Raw genomic sequence first — 27,021 nt, 5'->3', positions numbered from 1 at the left:
GTATTACAATGGTTCAAAACAGATATTAACACTTCAATATGTTGGTTTATTAACATTACATCAGTTAATGAAATACTGTATTTTATTGTGAATTTAAGTTAAGTCTGTAAAACCTAAAATTTTGCTACCATATTTTTTACGGTGAAGTACTGGCAACCACAGCTGCCGGTATTTTACCGTAAATGTCACCGATTTTTTTTTACAGTGTAAATTCACTAGTAGCACTTAAAATTATTTTACTTTTTAGTTTTTTTTTTTACATTTATTTAGAGAAAATAGTATAAAATTTTAATATTGGTTAATATTTTAATATTTATTATCAGTGTATTTATATTGGCCAGAATTTGAATATCGGTTTAGCTCTAGGGTATATGTGTATGCATGGTTATCTTGTTCATTTTTCTTTTTGAAAGATTACACAGATGTTAATCAATGCTAAGTACATCTTTAGATGTTTCACTTTTTCCTTGGGGTTTTCATGACCTTTTAAAACCATTAATCAGTTGGGCAGTCTCTCCTTTGAGAACAGCAACTTATTTTCTTTGGTATTTAGAATTCTTGTTTGATGAGGTTATTTCTTATACCTGTCTCCAGAAGAGCACACTCCGAATTTATGTTTGTATTTTGAAGAACGTTTTTTAATGGTTGCTAACTTTAAATTACTTCATAACAGAATTAGTTAGCCTTGAAGGTAGGACGAATTCTTAATAGATGTTGAAGGTAGACGAGGATGAAGTGTGTGTCCACGAGCAGAATGTGGTCGTTTGAAAATAATCTCATGCATACAAATAAATAGCAAAAGAAACTGATGAAGAAACAGTTTCCTGGTTGAACTCAGCCTCAACCCAGAAATATGCTGAATTGAGCAATGAAAAGAAAGAAAGAAACATTGATGACTTAAAGCAATTCTGTTAAAAGAGATGAATGGAAATATAAAGCTGCTAAATAGCAGCAAAAGGAAGTGCTACCACTCACTCAAGGTTCACATGTGTGAGTATGATTTTCAATAAAAAATAATTAATATGGAGGTGGCCTGGCAAATCATTAGCTCCGTGTTTTCTTTGTAAAGATAAGCAGAGCGAGACAGGAACTCATTGGAGAAAGTTGCCGCCTGGCTGGCCATGGTTCAGCTTTTTACGACTCTCATATAATGGTGTGATGTTCGGGAAATGCCTTACACTTTTTTAAATAATACATGACAGTGTCAAAAAAAGATGACATATCACCAGACATATCAACAGAAATATTCCCTAGAAGAATGGATTTAGGATTCCCAATTTTTTAATGAACCCAAAATGCAACTTTTCCAGTTCTGAGAAAGCATTTTTTTATATATTTGTGTTTAACAATAGGTAGGCCAGCTAGAATGAATGTGATGTCCAAACTATTAGCTTAAACATATCAGCCTACTTTATTTACTTTTTTTTTTTTTACACTGATACAATAGCATTTTAGAGTCACCTTGAAGCCAATATTTGATGTATGGACACTCACAAAAAAAGAGCTAAAGTTGTACCTTTATGAGTACAACATAGATTTACACTGGGGCAATAAACTCAAAGGGACATCTTTTTACTTCATTTACTTCTGAACGGTTCATACTAGCACCTGTTGGGTATACATACTCTAAGGTCATATGAATAAGGCCATATGAACATTTTAGTGGTAGATATAGGTACAAAGTTGTCTCTTTAAGGATACTGCCCCTGTGACAAACTGGTTTTCCCACATTTTTTTATGACTGTGGGTCTAAACAGTTGCACTGAATTAAATTTATCTCCCTTAAGGTGATAAAAAGAAAGAAATCCAACTTTATGTGTGACTCTGAAACTGAAAGGTGTGTTTGCCACGTTCTCTCTCTCTCTCTCTACACGCGCTCGCACACGCACACTCGCGCACACACACACACAAACAAACACACGTACACACAAGCACACACACACATTCAGCATCTCTAGCCTCTGAAATTTGTCTCACACATCTTCTTTAGTTATTAGTCTTGGTGTAAATTTGATAATGCAGATGATCTGTGCATGTGCATGCAGATGTGTTTGTGTCTGCCTGCAAGATTTCAAGAAGAAAACACCAAAGTGTGAAGGCTGCGATTCTGGAGAGGTGAGCTAATTGGGTAGTGTGCGGTTCAGGGCAGACAGACTTATCATGTACGTGACTGACTTACCGTCCGATAATGATGGAGCTGTGAGTATATTGGGAAGACATTCAAGAGGATTATTCAAGTGTGTGTAAATGATGGAGAGAGAGACTGAGGATTTCAGCTGACCCTTAGATTTGGTGGGGATGCGTGGAGGTGTCTGTGATACAGGACAGCAGCTCCCCGGGGCTTCACATAGACCAACCACTGGTTTATATTCATCCTGCAGACAGAAAGAGAGAAAAGGAGAGAGAGTCCATTGACTAGAACATAGTGTAGATGAAAAGCAGAATGAGGAATGCTGGATGGACAGTGACTAAAGGTTTCTGTCAAAGAGTCAAAGAATGAAAGCAAATGAAAATGCCACTGAATTCTATGATGTCAATAGGACAGATGTCATGGGGAGACAACATTGTCTTGTTCCAGGCCTTGATGAGAGGGACCAAGTAAAGCTCTATGGTATATCATACTCACTCTGGGGTAAAGGAATCTTACCCATAAATATTTGATCCCTGACTGTGGGAATTTTTAACTGCGAGAATTTTTGTTGTGAATTAGTAAATAAAGAGATGAATATGCAAGCACAAACCATCTAATTTTTTTTTTTTTACAATATGGGAAAGTACAGTTTATACAATTAATATTAATTAAATAAATATTGCATAAATAAATCTAATGAAAGTGCTGTAGATTAGTGGTTCTCAACTATGGGGCCGGGGTCCACTAGGGGGCGTCAGCAAACCTCCAAGGGGGACTCGAGATGTCTTAAAATGATTTAAAATTAGACAAAACAACATTTACAATAAGCTAAAAACAGTAAAAATCAAGACATTTCTTATTTTAATGCACACTCTTAACAACAGTTTTTCCTGTATTTGAAGAGCCAGGGTTCCCACTGGGTAAAACATCATGAATATTTTTATAATCAATATATATTTAGGTATGCCAAGTAGTTCTAAAATATTTTATTGAAATTGTAAATATAAAATATTGAAATAATCTTTATTCTATAGTTTTGTCCAGTAAATTACAAACAACTGGAAAAGTCATGTAACTAATTTCCAAATTAGGGGGGTTGGCTTCTAATATTGTTGTGGACAGTGGGGACCTTGGAGTCAAAAATATTGAGAACCACTTCTTTAAAAGTTTTTTTTTTTTTTTAATTATAAAATGACATTTAATCCATAACTTTATAACATTTTTCATTATTAAATGCTCGCAAATTAAATAACAGTAAGTAAAAGAATTGTCTGATGTACAGTAATACAGACAAAGTCATGTATTGGCTAAAAGCTAATATTATCCTCCAGCTGTCTCACACAGTTTTTTAACAGAAATATTCCACATAAACCTGAAGCGCCCATCGCTGCTTAATCTCCCAGTGGTATCAATGGAAAATTTTCCTCAGTCCAAATGCAAAAACAAACAAACAAACAAACAAACAAAAAACCTGTCTGGGTACATTGCAGAGGGAGAGTTTTGAGAGCTTTTACTTTAAGAGCTTTATAGAAATAATAAATGTATTTTCCTTAAATTTTATTTTCAATATACTGTAATCCTGGCTGGTAGACTTTCAGTTGTGCTACTTTAATATGATCTTTTATTGGAAGCAGCAGATACCACTGGTTTAAAGCCCGTTCATTGGCAGGGGTTGCATATCTGAGGTTTGAATGTAAGGATTTCAATATCACATATTGAAAATTGATTACAAGGTAAGATTTCATGCTTGTTCAGAACCTTACTTTTTCAGGGTGTCACATCGTAGCTGCAGTGTGCTGTTATGTCATCAGTCTGAGACATACGCTGTGATGCTGTCATGAGGTTGAGAGGTCACGCGAGTGGTGGCAGGGTTACCACAAACCAACCAAAGTCTTCCATCAGTCACGTGACCTACCTGCATCATGAACTCTGACCTCCAGAAGTGCACCAAAAGGGACGACAACAACATTCGCACACATTTCAGTTGGACATCGGTACTACACACAAAAGCATCAGATTCACTGGAACAATCAGAAATGTTTTGGCTGGGATTTTCACTTTTTTAACTCTTATCTTTTAAACATGTTTATTTGCCCTTTAAAGATGTGTATACTTATGTGTCACTTATATAACACATCCACAAAAGCAAAAAAAGAGACTTAGAAGGTGAAAACCAAACAAACTAAATGTTCATTGCTGCAAAAGAGGGGAGATTTAAACGTAAAAAACAAGGACAGAGATTCATTCAGTGTAATTTGATGGATGAATCAGTTTTGCTGGTTGATTGATGTGAGTCAGAGCTGTTTGAGATGCGGCTCTCAGCTGGATTTTATTAATTCTGGAAGACATTTTCACAAACTTCCATGGTAATTGTATTTATTTATGAGTTATTCTGGGTTTTTTATGCTGCTTTGCTTTACTTTCCTGACAGGAATAAAAATGTACCTCATTTAACAGTCAAAACCTGAAGCCATGTCTGAGCAGGCTTCGGCATTACCTTGTTTATGTCAATGGATGTGTTTGTGTGTATGTAGACTTGTCAGGTTCTGATATGTGTCCGTTGGGTCAGTTTCCGTGTGGGAATCTGTCAGTGTGTTTGCCTCAACCACAGCACTGCAACGGGCAGCAGGACTGTCCTAATGGAGCAGACGAAGAGAACTGCGGTAAGACTATGGGCAAGAATGCACAAAGACACGAACAATAGATTCTATACAAATGCATGCTCAAACACACACTAAAATGCAAGTGTGCAGACATTTCAACATTATATTGCCATACACACACACACACGCGTATACAGAAATATGAATTTTCCAATTACATAAATGACAAAATCAGAATATGTGTGTGTGTTGTAGTGGATAACAGTGGTTGGCCCCATCTGTTTGATGCCTTCATGAAAACAAGGGTCCAGGAAGCGAAAGAGTGCAGTAAGTATTCTCATTTGTCCTCCATCTTTTCCTCTTTTGCTGGTTCTTCGTTTCTCTGTCTGAATTGCTTTGAATGTATTTGTGAACTGTTTACAGGATAAACATGCACAAAGACAACATATATACGATTATCAAAGTCTGATTATGTTGTGTTGAATCCTGCAGCACAATATGAGTGCTGTGAGGTGTGAGTGTGGCTTTCTGTTCACAGTTATCATTTGTTTTCTAAGCTTTATTTACCAGTACAGGGCTTTCAAATATACTCCTCTTAGAAAAAATTGGTGTAAACCCATGAATGTGAGATGGGTTTAATACTCAACAGCTTTCTGTTCGATGGAACAGATCCTTTGAATGTTATCACTGGGTTTTATCAATAGGTGTTATAAATTGATTTGATCAGCATGTGTTACCGTGCAGTTTTATCAATGGGTGTTATTTGGTATTAGATATTAGTTTTTTTGTCCCTCTTTCATCTTTGAGTGCCAGAAAGAAGGACACGGACAGGCAATGTGTTTGGGGAATATATTGGACACGCTTCATTGTCTCACTTCTGAAGATCAATTTGTTTTCAAAAACTGCAAAACAACAAACTGTTTTAAACTCCGCAACAAACCAATCTGTCACACTTCTGATTTGATTATAAAAAAACTAAGCAAATTGGCCTAAATGAAAAACTAACCAAAAGAAGATACATTTGCCTGGAAGAAAGGGTGGGAAGGAAAAGAAGGAGAATGAAATTGAAACTTGACATCTGACAAAATATTATTTAATGAGTTTTGCTGACTACAATAAACTGCAGAGGGACAGTGAAAAAATGAAAACATGTTAAACAGAACTACAATATAAAGTTAACTGCAACTAAAGCTAATGGAAACAAGGCAAGCTTCAATTTCAGCTAAATGTTTCATTGTCCCTATAACTGTGCAGTTTAAATGTACTGTACAAGTATATGACTTTGTGCATCAGTAATGGCTTTTTGATGTATGTAAATATATACGTATGTTAATATAGGCCAGGCTTAAAATGCACACAAGGTCATGGATGTTTGCCATCTTTGCTCCATTGAGAGTTAGGATCATATATGAGCCGTGTGTGTATGAGCAGAGGGCAAAAGTGATGACCTGTATTCCGTGAAGACCTGCTGCAGCTCTTTGCAAAAAGCAAATACTCATCTTGAGTATCCAGTGTTAATGCAAGAGGTGTTACTGCAGTGTAGCGTATGGAAAAGGACAGGGCCCTAGGGTAGAAGAGCGAGGTTCAGGTTGTTTTATTCTGGGAGCAATGCACAAGTTTTGCTTGGGGACAGTTATCTTGGAGTCTGATGATCCGACACACTCTCTCAACAGACTGCAAACAGATTGGGCTAAATGAAGTCACCAGGAAGGTCATACATACTGATTTGTGCTTTTGTGTTTACGCCAGCTCCATTATGGATGAGAATCAAAACATTTCTGCAAAACTTTCTTGCTTAAAACTCAATCTTACTTTCTGCTGACCAAGTGAAACCATTTAACTGAAAGGTTCTTAGCCCACCTATAAGATGTATGAAGTTAGCAAAGCGTTTGCTTTCTGTCTACCTCTCAGCTTCCACCAATTACTTTTGGCTGGCAAGAGGGCTAGTGCAGTGTTAATAGACTGACCTTAGTGGCACGAACTCAGATTCAGATCATTTGAACATTATTACCCAGCAGTACCAGGGTAGGATTGAGAGAAAAACTAGAAGAAAGCTTTTAGCGATCGATAGGAGAAAAGGGTGATTCCAAGGGAAATATACTTATTATTAGTTTGGTGCCTGCCCTCTACCATCACCTATCACTGAAGATACCAGCAGGACTCTTGAAGACAACACAGACAACTAATTTAATTGTGTAGAACAGGGGTGTCCAAACTCAGTCCTGGAGGGCCGATGTCCAGTAGAGTTTTGCTCCAACTTGCCTCAACACACCTGCCTGGAAGTTATAGTATGCCTAGTAAGACCTTGATTAGCTGGTTCAGGTGTGTTTGATTAGGGTTGGAGCTAAACTGTCAGGGCTCTGCCCTGGCAGCTTTGTCTGTGTTGTCTTTGTTTAATGTTTCTTTGTTTGTCTTGTGTTTTCACACATTGTTTTGTCTTTGTTTATGCTTGCCATGTGTTCCTGTGGTCCCACCTCCTTGTTTCCCTTGGTCACGCCCACTTGTTTAGGCCTTGTCTTGTCCTCGTTTCTGTAATTGGGCTCACCTGTCCCTCGTGTACTTTCCTCCCTTTATATTGTGCTGTTTTTCCTCTTGTGGTTGCTGGTTCGTCTTGTGCCATAGAGACAGTTACTGACTTGCTGCTCTATATTCCAGTCTTGCCCTGTTATTGTGTATCCTTATTGTAGTTTTTGCTCTTTGATTTTCTATCTTCTGATTTTGGTTTTGTTCTTTAATAATCTTGCTTATATTTACTTGTAATATTATATTTAGTTGTTCATCAGTCTTGTTCCTACTCTTGAACTGTTTAGATTTTATACTTTAGTTATTTTTTTAGTCTAAACTTAGATATTTCCATTACGTTTTTTAGTTTTGCTTTACTTTTTATTTTATTTTTCCCCCTTTTGTACATAATGTTGTTTCTCTGTGTGTTGCGCTGAGTAGTGGTGTTGTGTGGTCTTGAGTGGTGTTTTGTTGTGCATTTGTGTGTTCGTGCTGTGTGTTCCCTCCAGCCCTGCTCTACTAGCCTGAGACTCCCTGCCTGTTGGTTCCCCAAGGCGGCCCGCCAACCAAGCCTGGTGCTGAGAACCGAATCTCTGATACTGTCTGCTTTGAGCCCCTTCAATCTGCTTGCATGCTCTGCTGTTCTCTGCTCTGGTTTTCTCCCCATCCTTCCGCCCCGATTTGACCAACGACTGAGACTGTACCCCAGATTGTCTACCTCTCAGGGCATTGATCTTTCCCTGCTGGTTGGAGCTGTCCCAAGATTGTCCACCCCTGTGCTGTGAACTTGTGTGTCTTCAATAAATCTTGTTTCACTCACTCTGCATTTGGGTCCCTTCCTGTTGACCGTGACAGAACGAACCAGCCAAGTCAGGACCCAGCAGAATGAGTCTCAAGATCCTGCCCCCCGCAAATGCTCAGGAGAGACTGGCCCGCCAGCAAGGCCTGGGAGCACTTCGTCAGCAGGGGCTGGAGGTGAGGGCCTTTGCCCAGTTCTTTTGGACCATGTCCAGGGGCCTGGAGTATGATGATGCAGCCCTCAAGGAGGCCTTTAATATCTGCCTGGATGACCCTCTGCCACGGTGGGAGATGGAGCAACTGAGAATACTGGACTTCTGGGACTTCTCCAACTATTTGTACCACCGCAAGGATTGGCAGATACTTACACCACCAGAGTCCACCTGCTGTGATCACCCCATCCTCCCTCCCTCATTGAGTCAAGTTCCCGATCCTCTTCTGACTCCAACGATGAAACGGAGGTTGAGAAGGAAGAGGGCGGCTCAGACTGTTGCAGTCATCTCTGAGTCCACAGAGTCAGCTGAGGCCATTCCAGTCACTCCAGAGTCAGTGATGGAGTCTGTACTTGCAGCCCCGGAGGGCATTTCTGAGTCTGTTCCTGAGTCCGTCAGTGAGTCTGTTCCAGTAGCCCTGGAGGGCAGTCCAGCAGCCCCTGAGGGCAGTCAAGAATCTACTCCCGAGTCTGTTCCAGTAGCCCCGGAGGGCAGTCGGGAACCAACTCCTGAGTCTGTTCCAGTAGCCCTGGAGGGCAGTTCAGCAGCTTCTGGGGGCAGTCAAGAGCCAATTCCCGAGTCCGTTCTAGTAGCCCCGGAGGGCAGTTCTGCAGCTCCTGTGGAAGGTCAAGAGCCAGCCCCTGAGCCTGCTCCAGTGTCGGCTCCAGCCCCTGAGTCTGCTTCAGTCCAGAAGCCTGTCAACCCAGAGGCTGTAAAGTCTGCTCCAGTTCTCCTAGAACTAGGAGTCAACTGTAGTCATTCCAGAGTCAGTCAAGTCAAGCCCAGTCACTCCAGAGTCTAAGTCCGCTCCAGTTCTTCTAGAACCAGTCAAGTCCATTCCAGCCTCTGAGTCCGCTCCAGTGTCTGCTTCAGGCCCAGTGCTCAGCCCAGAGCAACCTTGTAAGCGGAGGAGGAAGAGGATTCGTGATTACAGTCCACTGTTATGCCTGCAGCCCCGGAGGGTGCTCCAGAGTCACCTCCTGAGTCTATTCTTGCAGCCCCAGAGGATATTTCAGCAGCCCCCGAGGGCGCCCCAGAGTCGGCTTCTGAGTATCTTGCTGTAGCCCCGGAGGGCATTTCAGCTGCCCCTGAGGGCGCTCCTAAATCTGTTCCAGGAGCCCAAAAAGGCATTCCTGTTTCAGCCCTGGAGCCTGTACTAGACTCAGTTCCAGGCCAAGAGGCTGTCTCTGTTAGTCTTGTCACAACCACAGAGGCAATCCCAGAGTCATCTGCACCATCTGTCAAGGCGACAGAGACCATCTCTGAGCAGTCATTTTGTCCTGTGACTAAGGTGACCGTGTCTGAACCTCCTGTTTTGCCCAGAGAAGCTATTCCTGCAAATCATGTCATGCCCACAGAGCCCAGTCCAGCCAGTCATGCCATGCCCACGGACATCATCCCTGAGCTGCTTGTCCTTCCCGTTATGGCCAGTGAGGCCATCCTCAAGCAGCCCGCTGTCACTGGCCAGGCCATGGATGCCAGTTTGAAGCAGGCCACTGTTTCTGTTTCTGACACAGAGGCCATTCCCGAGCGGCCAGGTCTCACTGCCACAGGCTCAGAATCCGCTCCAGTCCTCCAGTCTTTAGAATCAGTCTTGGAGTCCACGGCAGTCCCAGACTCACCTCTAGCCTCAAAATCCACCCCAGATTCGTCTCCAGTCCCAGACTCTGCTCCAGTCCCAGAGTCCCTGGAGTCTGCCTTCGAGTATGCTTCAGTCCCAGACTTGGCTCCACTCCGAGAGTTTACTCGCCCACTTGTTTAGGCCTTGTCTTGTCCTCGTTTCTGTAATTGGGCTCACCTGTCCCTCGTGTACTTTCCTCCCTTTATATTGTGCTGTTTTTCCTCTTGTGGTTGCTGGTTCGTCTTGTGCCATAGAGACAGTTACTGACTTGCTGCTCTATATTCCAGTCTTGCCCTGTTATTGTGTATCCTTATTGTAGTTTTTGCTCTTTGATTTTCTATCTTCTGATTTTGGTTTTGTTCTTTAATAATCTTGCTTATATTTACTTGTAATATTATATTTAGTTGTTCATCAGTCTTGTTTCTACTCTTGAACTGTTTAGATTTTATTCTTTAGTTATTTTTTAGTCTAAACTTAGATATTTCCATTACGGTTTTTAGTTTTGCTTTACTTTTTATTTTATTTTTCCCCCTTTTGTACATAATGTTGTTTCTCTGTGTGTTGCGCTGAGTAGTGGTGTTGTGTATTTGTTCATGCTGTGTGTTCCCTCCAGTCCTGCTCTACTAGCCTGAGACTCCCTGCCTGTTGGTTTCCCAAGGCGGCCCGCCAACCAAGCCTGGTGCTGAGAACCGAATCTCTGATGCTGCCTGCTTTGAGCCCCTTCACTCTGCTTGCATGCTCTGCTGTTCTCTGCTCTGGTTTTCTCCCCATCTTTCCGCCCCGATTTGACCAACGACTGAGACTGTACCCCAGACTGTCTACCTCTCAGGGCATTGATCTTTCCCTGCTGGTTGGAGCTGTCCCAAGATTGTCCACCCCTGTGCTGTGAACTTGTGTGTCTTCAATAAATCTTGTTTCACTCTGTGTTCTGTTTTCTTCCATAAATCTTGTTTCACTCACTCTGCATTTGGGTCCCTTCCTGTTGACCGTGACATAAACTCTGCAGGACACCGGCCCTCCAGGACCGAGTTTGGGCAACCCCTGGTGTTGAACAAATGTGTCAAACCCAGCTCCTGGAGGGCCACTGTCCTGCACTGTTTAGCTCCATGCCTAATTACACACACCTGATCCAGCCAATCAAAGTCTTTGGGTGTGCTAGGCTGCGTTCCAGTTCACTTTTAGACAAGCACTCGCAAACTTCTCTAAGCACTTACCCTCGGGGGAATCCCCGCTGCCATTTTGAAGTGCGTTCCACTTCGTGAAGTGGACGAGGTAAGTTTACATGGACTCATCATAAGTACTTGGTACATTATCAGCGCAGCGGCAGACGTTCAAACTAATATCACGTAATTTACGTCTCTATGATGATTGGTTGATATCAGAAGGAGGCTAGCCTCCGCTACGAGGTTTCTTTTCTCAACACTCCTCAGCGCTCAAAGTGAACACTCGATGCTGATTGGCTAATTTTTTTTACCAACGGAGGCACAAGAGCTCATCTCTCCCCCAGCCTCCCCCTACCCTTCTATATCACCTAGCGGTTGCAATTACATCAGCAGATTCGGCACATTCGCGATAGAAAAGCGGCGCTTTCACGTTATGGTATTACAACTGTGAAATTACAAACAAAAAAACTTCCCTAAGCACTTCCCCTCGGGGGAATCCCTGCTGCCATTTTGAAGTGCGTTCCACTTCGTGAAGTGGACGAGGTAAGTTTACATGGACATACCCTCGACCCCTCGATTTTGATCGAGGGAGCGAGTCTGCTTCATATGCACACTTCAGGCCGCTCCATAGACCACAATGCAACACGACTATGATGTCATCGCAGATCGCGTTTAATTTATCCCCACCCCAAACAACTCTATAATATATGAATTATTATTTTTTTACATTTATAACAGCCCAAGCATATCTATATACATATAGAATGCTGCACCAAACAAATTCGTAAGGGGAAACATGTAAACAATAAACCAACTCCATAGCGGATTCTAAGTGATCAAGTGCTTAGGTTGTTCCAGTTCAGCACATTCCAAGGGTTCCGCCAGAAGTGGGCACTCATGCAACGTAATCAATGACGTACATCCGAGTAAACGAGACGGAGGGAAGTTTGCGAGTGAAGGGCATAAAAAAAATGGACTGGAACGCAGCCCTAGAAACTTCCGGGCAGGTGTGTCGGAGTTGGTTGGAGCTAAACTCAGGAGCTGAGTTTGACACGTGTCCTAGAAAAGTGAGCTCCTAAATATGACAATTTCCCTGCAAGGACCCCGTTACTACAATACAGGCAGCTACTATCTATATTTTTTATGTAATAAAGACTCAAAAAACAACAACAACAAAAAAACATATAACTTGGGAAATTACCAATCTTTTTTTTTTTTTTTCATTCTTGTAATTTAATTTAATTTAAAAAAAATTACGTTTAACATTTACATTTTAACAGTGGCGGCTCGTGGGTTTTAAAATAGAGGAGGCACTCTAATATTATTAACATTAAATCGTCCTCCTCCCATTTTCACCTCAAAATTATGGGGAAGCTGTGCCTCCCCTGCCTCCCCCGAAGAGCCGCCACTGCATTTTAATACCATTTTTCTTTTAATTTTTCAGCAGACCCGTTTGAAAACCCCTTGTTAATACAGCCATTAAGTAGTACAACAAAACTGTCACATACTGTAGGTGGATAGCAGATTGGACCTGTCAGAGGCAGTCTTTCTAACTGCAGATGTTATGCAGCACTTAACGGGGTTTCCCCCTTGTTATGCATGTCTCTCCAGAGCTTTGGGCTTAATGGCAAGCGATAGACTGCTGCTGCTTTGCTTGTCCTATGTGGGCTGAGAGGAGCTCCCAGGGGTGTGATATTGCTCACAACCACTGATCTATATATGTTCTCTATTATAGATCAGTGCTCACAACACTAAAACTGTAAAACCTTGATGGAAACAAGGCAGATGTAGATGATGGGAGTCTCATCCACAAGAGTTCTGTAGAGGTTGATAATGGTGGTACAGCTTATTTTAAGTGTACTGTCAGATTAATATTAAAACAAGGGTTCAATTTATTTGTTTTTTTGTTACATTCTTTTTGCTGAATGATTTGTATTTTGAGGTATTCTGAAGCGTAAGTGACTGAAAAAAACCTCTGCGATTTTATGTTTCAACCACAGATGGCGATAGAGAGACCAAAGTTCTGTAGTGCAGCTTTCATTGAAAACCACTCTATATTTAAGCCTCTATCTCTGTCTCATGTGTTCTACATGCAGATTGATTTCCAATAGCTGATACAACACAGCCAATGCATGTTTCTTTAAAACCAAATACAGACAAATAGCACTGTTTAAACTGATCAATGACAAATACTGTGGTCTTATTCAATGTTATAGCACTCCACAGTTAAGGAGATTGCCTTAATTTACTTACTCTCATGGCATTCCAAACCTGTAAGACTTTGTTTCTTCTGCAGAACACAACATTTTAAAATATATTTAAAAGAATGTTTCAGTGTTAGATGACAGTGAAAGTCAGTGAGGTGAGGTTCAAAGGTTTGAGTGAGTAAATGACGACAGCTTTTTCTGAGCAAATGTATGTAATTATTGCAATAATATATTCACATTCTAGCAATCACCCTCAATAAATTTGATCATATCTGAACCTTAATAAATGTCATAAGTAGAGATGTCATAAATAAAGATAGGGGTTGACAATAAAGAATGGTGGAAATGTTCAGGTTGTGGCTGCCAAAATATTCTCAGTCTAAGCCAGTTTTATGATCTTTTTTTATTCTTTGCAGGGCAGATCGAAAAAGAAAACAGCTATTTATAGTAGCACAATGTTGCAGAAAATATATACATGGGACAATATATATATAGACTATACAGATTAGACAAAGCAGCTAATGTAACATCTGTAATGATGATAAAGCAAATCAGTACAGTAAGTGTCACAATTTTGAGGTTGAGGAAGATCCTTGAGGTAGATTATTAACTATTAAATGGTTTATGGTATAAATGATGCAAGGTATGTGCAATATATGAAGTCTTTGCAGGCATGGCATGCAGGGTCATTGAATTCTGACTGCCTGTGGAAAGAAAATGCTCCCATAGATGTTCCTTAGCTTCAGGTCTGACAGATAAATGGTGTCCTTCCCTATGTATTTTTTTTTTTAAAAACTAAATATTTATGTATTTTTACATAAATGTAAAAAAATAATAATTCATATATTATAGAGTTGTTTGGGGTGTGGAAAACAGGTCACAGTGATGTACTGGCCAGCTTTTAGTATCCGCTACAAGGCTTTTCTGTCAGCACCAAAACAACTTCCATAGGCCAGATAGTGAGTTGGTCAGAACACTCTCTCTGTACAAGCCTTGAGGAGCACCAGTGGGACGAAAAGTTTTTGTGTGGAGTTTGTGGATTAGGGTCTGAGGTAAGAATATGTTGAAAGGTGAATTGAAATAGTGGTCTTTATTTTCCAGGTGACCGAGTGTGAGATGGATAGCGGTTCTTATGGCATTCGGTTGAGCGGTTATAGGCATTCTAGTGAGGGTTCAGAGTAGCTGGGATGGAGGCTTTAAAGGGGTGGTTCACTGTTTTTTTTCTAGGCTTGATTGTGTTTATGGGGTGCAGTCTAACATGTGTTAATGCTTTGTTTTTTTTTTAAAACGCTATGTCACTTTTCTGAGAAACACGCTGATCATTTCCTTCTTTTATGAAGCCCCTCCCTCAGAAATAGGCGATGGGCTCTGATTGGTTAGCTAGCCCAGTGTGTTGTGATTGGCTAAACCGCCTCTAGTGCGCGTCTAATCGTCCCGCCCCTCACCTCAGCGGCATGTGCTCCGGTTGTATTGTAAACAACGGCGTCATTAATATAGCTTATCAGTTTGAGCCCGGCTGAGAAGCAGAGGGTATTATTGAAGAGGATCGTGCAGAACCTGGCTTTTTGTTTAAAGCTTCTCATAGCTATGTGAAAATAAGTGTATAATTGTAACAGTTCATTGTTATAGCTGAGCTGAATGAGAGGGAGAGAGAGAGTGCAGTGCAGGGGAACGCGAGGAACAGGGAGCCGTTTTTGTAGGCATTAAACTGCCAGAATTTTAAAAGACGATATCTCCGTTTGCATTGAACTTTCAGCTTCGTAACTTTGCAGATATTGTTTATGCTCAAACAGTAACATTACACACTAACTAACGTTAAAAAAGTGAAATCGCAATGAACCACCCCTTTAATGTATGCCATGACCTGCCGCTCAAAGCAGTTCATAGCAATGGAAGTGAGTGCCACAGGGGAATATTCATTCAGGAAACTTTCACTGAAATAATGATGGTAGATTTGAAGCAGGTTGAGGGCAGTGGAAGATGAAGTACACAAATCATATACCAGAAAAGTACAGACACACTAAAATAGTATACTCAAGTATAAATGTCTGCTTACAATAAGTACGTTCAAAAGTTTATTCAAGATTTTGTACATTGTACAAGTACTTGTTTATAAGGACTACAGTTTAGTTGTGTCGATATGCTCCATCTTCCTGCTCAAAATACATGTAAATGTGTCTATCTGAAGGCAAATGTTGGCGATGCAGATACAGCTCAGATCTACATTATTATGAATTATTATGATTCAGTACCACTGATCTATATATATATATATATATATATATATATATATGATCTATTATAGATCAGTGGTCAGCAGCACACACTTGAACTCTAAAAACATTTTACTTCTGTTTTTTTGTTCATTTTGAAATGGGCAAGTCCAAATAACAATTTGTTCAATTGAGATTCGTCCCAACAGGATCATTGAATCAGTTGTTAACTGCTGCATTCAGAACAATTAAATTCACTGATGAATCATTAAATGCGATTTGTGAATCCATCCAATCAATTCATTAAAAAAGAATGCTTAATTCGTGAATTGGACATTGCTTTCACGTCTTGGAGTGGGTCATGATTTCTTCAGTTCTGAGTAACAGTGTTTTATTCAAATGTTACCCAAGATATTAGTTTATACTTTGGAATGTAGTAACTTATTGTGCTCTTTTCAGTCCCAAACAAACACTTACCAGTACTAAATAAAAAACCCCACAGGAAATAATGCTTTTCCTGACTGTTGAGGTTAGGTGAGACAGACCCAGTTGTCTCAGAGCCTGAATGTGTCGGAAAGTGATTGTTCCAGTCTCACTGGAGGATTAAGCTGTAGATGTCTCAAATGTGTTGAGTGGGTTGAAAGAGCTGAAACTACCTTCTGTGTCAAAACTCTATGAGCCATAATGGACAAACAATATGTGGGAAGACCAACTGTAACAGCGTTTATGTAATGGTTGTTTCAAAATTCTGAACCATATTTAACAGATTTTTCTTTGTTTCTTTTCTTTGCCACATTGATATTGTGTGTTTTTGATGAGATGTGTAATTTTCTTTTTTCTTTATTTCTAACTTATCTTTTTTTTTACTTCTCTGATGATTTATAAGGCTTAAAAATCAAAAGTGGTTGTGTTCTGAATTTCTTTTACAGAATAAAGAAAAAGTGACAGTTTAACAAGAATAAAAAGTTATGAACTTAACAAGAATACAACTGGAGCAGTTTAATACATTAATGAGAAACGTGAAAGAGTTTGTGGTATGACTTTCCACAGTAAATGGAGATTTAACATTTAAATCATTCTCTCTCTCTCTCTCTCTCTCTCTCTCTCTCTCTCTCTGTTTTGTTTTCAATTTCTCTCTCTGATTTCAGCTTAACATCAATACACATTGTTTATTCAATTTAACTGGTGCAAGCACGAAACATAGCAGTTTATTTAACTTAGAAACAAAAGCTTTCAGATGGTCATGGTTGTGATGCCCTGCTGGTTTTAAATGGATTGAGCAATGTATGAAAAGAACGGAAGTACAGAATTTATACACTAATGGGAAACACAAAAGGGGTTTGAGAGGTTTTGAGACAAAAGCGTGTTTTGTCATGTTAATGGCAGGAGTTTATCTTTTTGGGAAGTCATAAGGTAATCTGTCTCTGCCTCTTTCATGCATTCTGTCTTTATCAAATGATTTCTGAAGTCAATACTCATTAGCACAGACCCTGTAGATGAAACATTATAGCTTGTCTCATAATAACAGACACACACACACACATTCAATCAATGAATTCTAATTGCACACTTAGTACCTTTACAAGTACACATTACCCTTCTTATCTAAAACTAAATGAAATTGCCTAGCCAACCATATTCATTATTTATATGGAAACTCTTGCTTGTCAAATACCATTCACCATTTATTTTCAATGAGCAATATTCCTGTGAGATTTCTAATGGCCTGTTTCTGTCTCTTTGTTTTCAGTGTTAGATGTCTATCCAGATGTGTGTCATTGTGAGGGTCGGAAGGTGAACTGTAACGGCAAAAACCTCCTCCATGTACCTGCTGTATCCTCTAATGTAACTGCACTGTAAGTATAACAGAGAGCAAGAGACCTTCACCTCCATTATTCATAAAAGTAGGACTCTGACTTTGACTCAGGTTTACTGGTTTTAGAGGGGTTTTAGCTACTCGTCAGTCTGCCAGACTAACTGGCTGACCAGTGGAACCCACTAGGACCAGTAACCCACCTTAGGCTGGTTGTAACTGGTTTTGTTTTTTTTAATCAACAGGGAACAAGACACTAATCACTATATTTGTTTTCCGAATGTAATAGCTGCTATTTTCCTCCCACACTTCCTTCAGGGAGCTGAACAGTAACAAGATCGAATCTCTCTCTCGTGATCTGTTCATCCGCTATAGACACCTGGAGAGACTGTGAGTGACACTTCATCCTTTCATCTCATCTTTTCCTCCCCTAATCCCTCTCTCTGTTATCTCGTCTAAGCTTAAATGTCTAAGTCTCCTTGCCTTGAGCTCAAGTCATGATTTATAAATGATGATTAGCAATCGCTTTGCAATTATTAGTTTTTACTTTTCTCTGAAATAGCAATCAGAGAGGTTTCAGAATATGTGTGTGTGTATGTTTTAAGGGATCAAAACAACAGTATCAAACATGTTTGATATCCTCCGACTGGATGGAATAGAATCATAGTCTGGAGCTAAAAAACTGGAGTCTGTGACCATCAAACACTATGCGATTTTCTATGGAATCTGTTAAACATCGTATAGTGTATTCCAGGCTTCACAAATTGGCCAGTTGGACTGTAACTGTAAAAGTAACTGCAAAATTGCAGTGGAAACTGTAAGAATGTCTCTCCCTGGTGTTAGCAAAACAAGCTATTCAAATTGAAGAGATTTAAATAATAGGCCAATATTTTAATTAATTTTGCCTCAGTAGGAAATCTGCATCAGAATTTGATGGCAAATGATGGCAGAATATTGCAAATACTGGTTCCTCATATTAGCCATCCAACCAAAAACAAATATATTAGGAATAAAATCATGATATTTCTAGATTGTATATTGTATTTGTATATTATGCTGCAAATGGTGCGATGGCATTTACCTAAATAATCCTAATGTAGCAGTGATATGGGAAAATACAAAAATGCAAAATACCGTTTACATGGCCAATAATTCACTTGAGCTGCCATTCTTCTCACTCCTCCCCCATCTCTTCTTCATTTGTCACTAAGTGCAGTGGAGGTTTTAAAGCTCAGCTTCCTTTGTAGAGTTCAGACAGGATGACATTTTTATTGCCCATCAAAGTTCAACTCTGTAGCACTCAGTATAGCCAGACAACATTTACTCTTAGACAGCTGAAGAAAGACAAAGAGAAGCCCTCACAAGACATCTCATCAATTAATCATAACAAATGACAGACATTGCTTGGAAAACTTCATGATTAAGACAACATGGTTTGGTGTAAATAAACAAACAAACAAAAAATTCTCTTTGAAAGGTTTAAATATTTTTGTTACCACAGCAACTACAAATTAATAGCAGTATGTTTTGCTTTTAATCTGCATGCCAGTTCTGACAGTTCATTGTGTAAGCATGGTTTTGTTTTTGTTTACAAATAATAAAGGGAATTATTTGTTTCCATTAAAGGGCTTATAAGTTTACTGATATGTACTACTATTCAAAAGTCTGGGGTTATGCTCACTAAGGCGTCATTCATTTGATCAAAAAGTCGTGCTAATATGCTGATTTAGTGCTCAAGAAATATTTATTTTTGAAAACAGCTGTGCTATTTAATTTGATCAAATAAAGTCTCTGATGATCAGCATTTAATTTAAATACAAATATTTTCTAATTATACAAATTCAATCTTTTGTCATTATAAATATCTTTATGTCACCGTCAAAATAAATAAATAAAATAAACTTGCAGTAATGACTGGCTGACTGAACATTAAATCAATTATTTCATAATTACTTAGCAATTAAATAAATAAATGGAATATTGATTTAAGTAGATTTTTTTTATTATGTGAGAAGAACCATGAAACTTGCACACTGTTGAATTGGGTGCCAGGCACATGGCAACCAATTATACATTATGCAAAAAAAAAATAAAAAATATACAAAAATATTTGACCGCAGGATGCTGCGATTGACTATTCATTTCTTTAGGGGTAAAACTTTTTTAATGAGGCGAAAAATACACAGTGCGCCTAGAGTGACAACTCAAACTGCAGTGAACATTCTCTCTCTCCACAGACATTTGGAAAGTAACAGTATAGAAATGATCTCCAAGAGGGCATTTTCAGGACTGATCTCTTTGCGTAAACTGTGAGTAGTGAGTAAATGAGCGGAATGATTGTGTGTGTGATTGTGCACATTTATATCAGTGACACATCATGTATAACATGGCATTGATCCTTCCCTGAGCTCCTGTTTAAATTAAGGTGTAACTGAACATCGCTGACTATCTGTCAACGTAATTATGAGTGTCCCATCTGTTTCTTCCTATCCTAGTCAGTCTGAGCCTTTCATCATATACTCATTCATCCATGTAAAAGAAAAAGAAGGGGAAGAAGGATGTAACAATGAGGATGGTGGATTAGGCTTGATTCAGGCAGAACAGATCCGTGATCAAAGAATGAATTTTAATGCATCTTAATGCTGTTGTGTGTTTATGTATGCTTCAATCTGTACCTGGGCTCTTACTTTCGGAGGTTTGCTTCAATATATACATAACTAATCAACATTATACTTCACTAATTAGTCTCTTATGGGGAAAAGACTGAGAAAGGAAGGAAATCACTGAGTGGAGGAAGGAGGAACAGCAGTGATGGTCATACATTAGATATTCGTTGTAATGACACGCTTAACAGAACCCATTTAAACATCAGAACCTCCATTAAAGTGGCCTTTTCTTTCTCTTTGTCTCATTCTGTCTCTCTCTTGATTTTCTTTTTCTGTTGCAGTTTTTTGAGTCAGAATAAAATCGCGTCTCTGAAAGCAGGAATATTTAGTGACCTCAGCAGTCTGGAGTGGCTGTAAGTAGGAAAACACAGACACATACACACTCACACAGTGGATGGAATGGGATGATAGGTGCGATTTGGTCGGGAATTGCAATTTCTTTCTCTCTTCCTTTATCTCATTCTGATTGTTTCTGTCTGTTTCATTGGCGCTTTCCCTCTTTCTTGCTTGTTTTTGCTCTTTTTCAATCAGACATAATTGATGGATTGTGTTTGTCCTCTGTGAGAAAGAAAAGCAGAATTCATTTAAATGAATCTCGGGCCTTTCAGGGCTAAGATTAAGACGAGTCTGACCTGTTCTCATTACCAAACAAAGAGCTTCAACATGCCCTCCTCAGATGACTTGGGGTGGTTATTTTCAGATGGTTCTCGGGTCACTTTTTTTGAATATATTGTCATTTGTGATAAGGATGTTCATTATTTGATGTGTGTTTGTCTGTGTGTAGGATTCTGGATGAAAACAGAATATCGTCTCTGCGTCAGAAGTCTTTTGAAGGCCTGAAATCTTTATTTTTCCTGTAAGAGCGACCTTCTAATTTACCTTGACAGATCAAATTGATGAATATATGGTATACAGTGTTGGGGGTAACGCATTACAAGTAACGCGAGTTACGTAATCAGATTACTTTTTTCCAAGTAACTAGTAAAGTAACGCATTACTTTTTAATTTACAATAAAATATCTGAGTTACTTTTTCAAATAAGTAACTCCAGTTACTTTGTTTTCCCATTCATTGACTGACAGCTCTCCTGTCCCCATGTTGAGAGAAATCGGGAGTAAGTGCAGAGGCGCTGTGTGAACAAAATGTTACTGTAGTTCTAGACTAAATGTCAACGTGCATTTACTCATCTCACTTGCACAAAAACAGATTCAGTATTCCTCAAAATGAATGAAAACAGTGCAATGCAAACCTGCAATAATTAAAAGTATTAAATAACACAAATATCTTTTATGCATTTAATCACATTTTATTAATCAATATCTTTGCTGCCGACTTTCGATGATCCAATTCAGCCATATTAATAAGCAAAAATGACATATGTTTTTCTTTCTTTTTGTTTCATTGCTGAAGAGCGTTGAACTTTCTTCTCCTGCATGCTATGCTTCATGCAATCCAGAATGGCTGAGGCGTATTCGTTTCACTTTTGGTGTGAAAGGGCCTTTACATTAACCAAAAATAGAAATTTTTACATTAAAAACAAATTAGCAAGCCCAGCCCAAATGAGAAAAAGTAAAGCAAAAGTAACATAACGCATTACTTTCCATAAAAAGTAACTAAGTAATGCAATTAGTTACTTTTTTAGGGAGTAACGCAATATTGTAATGCATTACTTTTAAAAGTAACTTTCCCCAACACTGATGGTATATGCAAAACTATTGTGCATAGGCCTACAAGACAGGAGGATAAATAGAAAGGAGTATGCCTGTTTTTCATTTATTGTAATGTGTATTCTCTGTTGATTGTATTGTATCGCTCAACAGTATGTTTATATATGTATTTTGCAGGTCTTTATTAAATAACACTGTCGAACAGTTTCCTAAAACTTCGATTTGTCTTGAGATGCCCCGTCTCAACTGGCTGTGAGTTACAAACATAATACTTAATTGTCAGTGGATCTATGAAGTATTTGGACACATAAGAAACACTTCAACGTGTGAATTAGATAACAAAATAATCAAAGCTAATGGCATTTATTTTAAAGCTACAGCACAAGTTCACTTTTTAAAGCACTATATGCAACAATAGATATACTGTTAATGAAGATACCAATGAAGATAAAAAACAGACACTTTCTGGTTGTCAAACATTAGTGGACCATGGCTCTAGTTATTGTGATGAACTATATCTGGTTACTCTGCTCAGGCATCTACGTGAACTTGAGGGGAACTGACTTTATATATCCACTAAAACATCCAGTTGGCTAAGAATAATATCAAAAATGGCAAGAAAATTGAAGCAAGTTCTGAGAAATGTTTTGCCGTGATTTGTTTGTGGACGCACTGCCTGCATTAGCAGAAGGTTTGAAAGACGTGCCTACATGTTACTCTTATCACTGGTTCCTCTGGTGTTAGGAATAATAGTTTCTATCCGGCTTTCGGGCTTTTCAACTTTCCGACTTTGTTGATGGTAAAATGTGGCCAATAACTGGGTCAGTTAATTTTGGAAGTACAAGCTATTGTTACAGCTTTGTTTCAGTAAATTATCCTTTTTTTTTAAACTGGGGAGTAAGTTCTGAGTTCTGAGAGTTACTCTATTTTCGTATTGTAATGAGAGAAAATTTGATTCCTCATAGTATGACCCCTTTCAAGTGTCCAAATATGTTTGGGACCACTTTTGTTTGTTTTTTTCTAAACCAAAATCTTTATATTTAATAAAGAATAATGTATTTACATCACCCACTCTACAAACTCTGGTGATCAGCTGAAGGTGTTTGTTTCTGCAGGGAAATGGAGGGGAATAGAATTGCATCTCTCTGGGCATCTAGTTTTAAGAACTGCTCCTCTCTTACTGTCTTGTGAGTATCCACAAACCACACATACAATGTAAACTGCAGTGAGTGTTATGGGATTCAGGGTATTTATATTATAGACTGTTTATTTGTCACAACTGAGTTTGGGAGAAGCGGACAGAAGTGGGGCTCATCTACAGCTCCTTCTGAGTCTCTCAGCTCGGCTGGAAACACTTACAAATAAATGCAGATTTAGGTTGAACTGAATAATTTAAGACCTGAGTAGATTAAAGACATCAGAAGTGAATAAATTACAATAATTACTCATGTTTTAGATGTACATGTTGATATGCATCACGAATATCTGGTGCAGTGGTGTAAAGCTTTTGATTTGATCTGTCAGTGGCATTTGAAGGACAGTCTGTCCTGAGGGACTGAGCCTGCAGCAACACGACAGCTTCTCTCTCACTCTTCCCATGTATTTTGGTGTCTTCAACTACAGGCACGTTTATGTCCCAGAAGTTGTTTTTAATTCAAACTGACAGATTTTAATATTTCATTATTTATTTTTTATTTAATTCAATTTAATTTTTTAACAAATTTTCAGAAGTCCAATGAAAATCTAGAAAACAATAATAATGGATTAAAACAAAGTAAGACTTGTGTGCAAACAGAATGTGACCTGTAATAATGCTATTGTGTATATTGATTTCACATAATCTGAGATGTGGTTGAAATTATGCTTGTTAATTCAGAAAATATGACAAATTACATAATTCTACTTTGATGCATGTATGTGGACTTTTATTAGTTGACAAATAAACTAATATGAGCATTCGCAACAGGCCCAAAATTGCTTATACAATAACAATAGTTAAAGAAACACTCAGGATGAAAATATACATTTCACTGAAGTGTAACTTAATCTTACATCGACACAGTGTGTTTGTTGTGATATCTGATCCAGCTCAGTCAATCTATTTCTCAATTCAAAGCTGTTTCATTTATCACGACAGGCCACGTTTCTTCAAATATGTAAATATTTTAAGTCTTTTGATATGTCCAGTGCTTTTCAGACCTAATCTGGGACTACCAGTGTGTCCTTGTGTACTTGAGCATTATTGAAAATGTTTGCGATGGTTCCTGGAAGCATGAACCAGATGGATAGTTCTTAAGTGTGATCTTCAGACTCTATTATGACCCAGAAATAGAGGCAGAGCTGATTGACATATAGATGTATATGACTTAATTCTGCGGCACTGAAGGCCTTGCTGAATTGGGGTATACGTTTGAGGTGGTGCGATTATATATATGTCTTTTTCTGGTTTAGAGCGTTAAGGAGAAACCGCATCAGCACCATTGAGGAGGGAACATTTGCAGATATGCAAAGATTGATAGACCTGTGAGTATACACACAAACACATGCACACAAGTAAATGGAGTCCCTAGATTACATTTTTTGTCATCAGATTTTCAGTTCATTGCTTATAAAAAATGTGTGCACCAGAGAGAAAGAAATAGATTGTATTTGTGAGTTTTTAAGAGTTAGTTCACATACAACTGAAAATTCTGCCTCTCGTTCTCATTTACTCACCCTCATGTCGTTCCAAACCTGTATTTCTTTCTTTCTTCCCTGGAACACGAAAAAGGGATGAAAAATGTTTACATGGCTCTCTCCCATAAAGCATACAGAAATGAAAAGCAGAAAAGGGCTGAAGTTTGTATACACTCACAGCTAAGGACGAGGCCAAGAGTTGGAGTCCATTAGGTAAGTTTTGCTCTGTCACATAAAGCTATCATATAGCTTCAGAAGACTTGGAATATAGCGCACAAGTTTCATCTATGAAGCACCATTTCTCTTAATTTGCCCTGGTCATGTGTTTTGTTGAATACATGAACATTCTTCAGCACGTCCCCTCCTGTGTTCCATGAAAGAATGAAAGTCATACAGGTGTGAAACAACACGTAGGTGAATAAATTTTGACAGAATGTTCATTTTTAGGTGAACTCTCCCGTTTAGCAAATCTCTGCTGAGATTTGAAGGCAGACAGAGAAAGACAGAGACACCTGCTCAAATAATCTCAGCCTGATAAGCACAAATGGTAGAACAGAGCTTCTATTCGAAGAACTTTTCGATTTATTTAGCCTATTTCATGAATGATTAAGTTGAAAAATGATCTACTGAATTTGCTGTGACTTGATTTACAGAGATGTGTCTATGAACCAGATTAAAGACCTGCCTCCATCTCTGTTCCAGAACCTCCAGAACCTCAAACAGCTGTGAGAGCCACATTCTGCACTTTATTATTTATGTTGCAAATTGGGTTGTTTATAATCCCTTTTTCTATGCTTAAAAGTTCAACCGTAATTTTATTGAGGTCCCTCAGTTGCGCAGTACTTCAGTGTTACTCAATTTGTATTTGTGCTGATCTGCCCTGTGATTCATTGATTGGTTGAAAGCCTCTTCAGAAGAAGTGACAGGCCTTATGAATCACAGAAGCATAGCGCAGCGTTTATCGATATCTATTTTACTATTTGTGTGTCTGTGTGTTTGTTTCAGAAATATCTCCAACAATCCCTTGGCGCATATATACGACAATCAGTTTGACAGTTTGGTGAATCTGCAGTCACTGTGAGTAAACAGAAGTAAACAGAACATAAGTTATTATATTGATGCTGTGTATTAGGGGGGATCTTGTATTTAATCATGTGTGCATGATGTATGCAGAAATCTACATCATATTTACATGACCTTCATGTCCGATACATGACTGCTGGTCTCAGCAAGTGATCAAATTCAGACTGTTAATCAGAGAATAATTAAATATCACAGTGAATGAGCGCTTTATACAGACTCTGATTAGGCATTCAATTATGGTTACAAACATATTATTTTAATCTTATATGATGGGTTTCGCAATAAATGGGTAAAATTTAGGTTACTTTGTGCCTGTTTTAATAAAGAACTTGCAGGTTTAACAAGCATCCAGGTTCTGTCACTGGTCTTTGCATTTTCCACACAGTGTCTTGGAGTGAAGCAGCTCAGTGTTTTTTTTTTCACTTCAGCTGCTTGAGCTCTGTAGACCTGCACCACGTGATTTACATAAGTAGGACATATTCCTGGATCGACATCATATGTTGTTCCTGGAAATTCATTCCTTTCAGCAAGTCATAGCCCTGCTCAGAAGACATGTTTAGTGCTCGGAGGATCAGGAGACTCTTAAAAATCCTTAGGTGAAATAAAACTAAAACTAAATTAAACACTTGCTGACATAAAGTAAGATTGGTGAGTTGTAATATAAATGAGATATCTTCTGAAACTTTGGAGTTTTCTGAGTCATATGTGAGATTGAGGATCTCAGCCGAAAAATTGATTAAAACATTAAACAAAGGCAAAAGTTGTAATTTGCTCTACATTTATTCTCATTTATTTCTGAGATATTAAATAAATCTCATTTATGATTTTCTAAGGGTATAGAAATCTAACTTAATGGGAACCCTAACTATAATCCTAAAGTCGGACACCAGTGATTGGAAGAGGTGGAGGTACTGGTCTGCTTATCTCTAATGATTGGAAATGTATTCCTTTACCTTCTCTGGGTATTAGCAGCTCCTTTGAATCACATTCAGTCACTATTACCCACCCTTTTAAAATCCATTTTGTAGTTGTTTATCGACCCCCAGGACCACAAGGTAACTTCTTGGATGAATTAGATGTGCTGCTCTCAACCTTTCCTGAGGATGGTACTCCCCTAGTTATGCTTGGAGACTTCAACATCCACCTAGATAAACCTCAGGCTGCAGACTTCCACACTCTGCTTGCCTCTTTTGATCTCAAGAGAGTGTTAACTACGGCTACTCACAAATCAGGCAACCAACTGGACCTTATTTACACAAGACACTGCTCCACTGATAATGTACTGGTTACTCCACTACACACCTCGGATCACTTCCTCCTCACTATTAACTTCAACATGGTTGCTGACACAACACATACCCCTCCACATGTCACTTTTCGACGTAACCTACGCTCTCTCTCACCCTCCCGGCTATCTGCTATGGTTTCATCATCGCTTCCTCCCCCTAAACAGTTAGCATCTCTTGATGCTAACAGTGCTACTGATACTTTCTGCTCCACTCTTACATCTTGTTTAGACACTGTCTGCCCCTTGACTTCCAGGCCAGCTCGTACCACCTCTTCTGCCCCTTGGCTATCTGATGTTCTCCGTGAGTATCGTTCTAAGCTCAGAGCTGCAGAAAGAGTATGGCGCAAATCACAAAATACTACTGACCTTAATGTATAT

At 38.9% G+C, this 27,021-nt stretch overlaps 1 protein-coding gene across 1 annotated transcript in view; it reads left to right on the top strand.

Moving 5' to 3' along the window:
* Positions 1-4,672: 4,672 nt before the first annotated feature.
* The window catches only part of LOC107757506 (relaxin receptor 1-like), a 49,754-nt gene continuing 27,405 nt past the window's right edge, over positions 4,673-27,021 (top strand). The window contains exons 1-12 of the mRNA XM_016574993.1: positions 4,673-4,794; positions 4,990-5,061; positions 17,201-17,306; positions 17,582-17,653; positions 19,501-19,572; positions 20,211-20,282; positions 20,714-20,785; positions 21,774-21,848; positions 22,712-22,783; positions 24,048-24,119; positions 24,926-24,997; positions 25,278-25,349. Of these exons, the coding sequence (XP_016430479.1) occupies positions 4,683-4,794; positions 4,990-5,061; positions 17,201-17,306; positions 17,582-17,653; positions 19,501-19,572; positions 20,211-20,282; positions 20,714-20,785; positions 21,774-21,848; positions 22,712-22,783; positions 24,048-24,119; positions 24,926-24,997; positions 25,278-25,349 (941 nt within the window). The 5' untranslated portion in view covers positions 4,673-4,682. The remainder of the gene's footprint in view (positions 4,795-4,989; positions 5,062-17,200; positions 17,307-17,581; positions 17,654-19,500; positions 19,573-20,210; positions 20,283-20,713; positions 20,786-21,773; positions 21,849-22,711; positions 22,784-24,047; positions 24,120-24,925; positions 24,998-25,277; positions 25,350-27,021) is intronic.

The sequence above is a fragment of the Sinocyclocheilus rhinocerous genome, unplaced genomic scaffold (genome assembly GCF_001515625.1).
Source record: "Sinocyclocheilus rhinocerous isolate Xijiao unplaced genomic scaffold, SAMN03320098_v1.1 scaffold984, whole genome shotgun sequence".
NCBI classification, from domain to species: domain Eukaryota; kingdom Metazoa; phylum Chordata; class Actinopteri; order Cypriniformes; family Cyprinidae; genus Sinocyclocheilus; species Sinocyclocheilus rhinocerous.
This window is presented reverse-complemented; position numbering and strand designations above follow the sequence as displayed.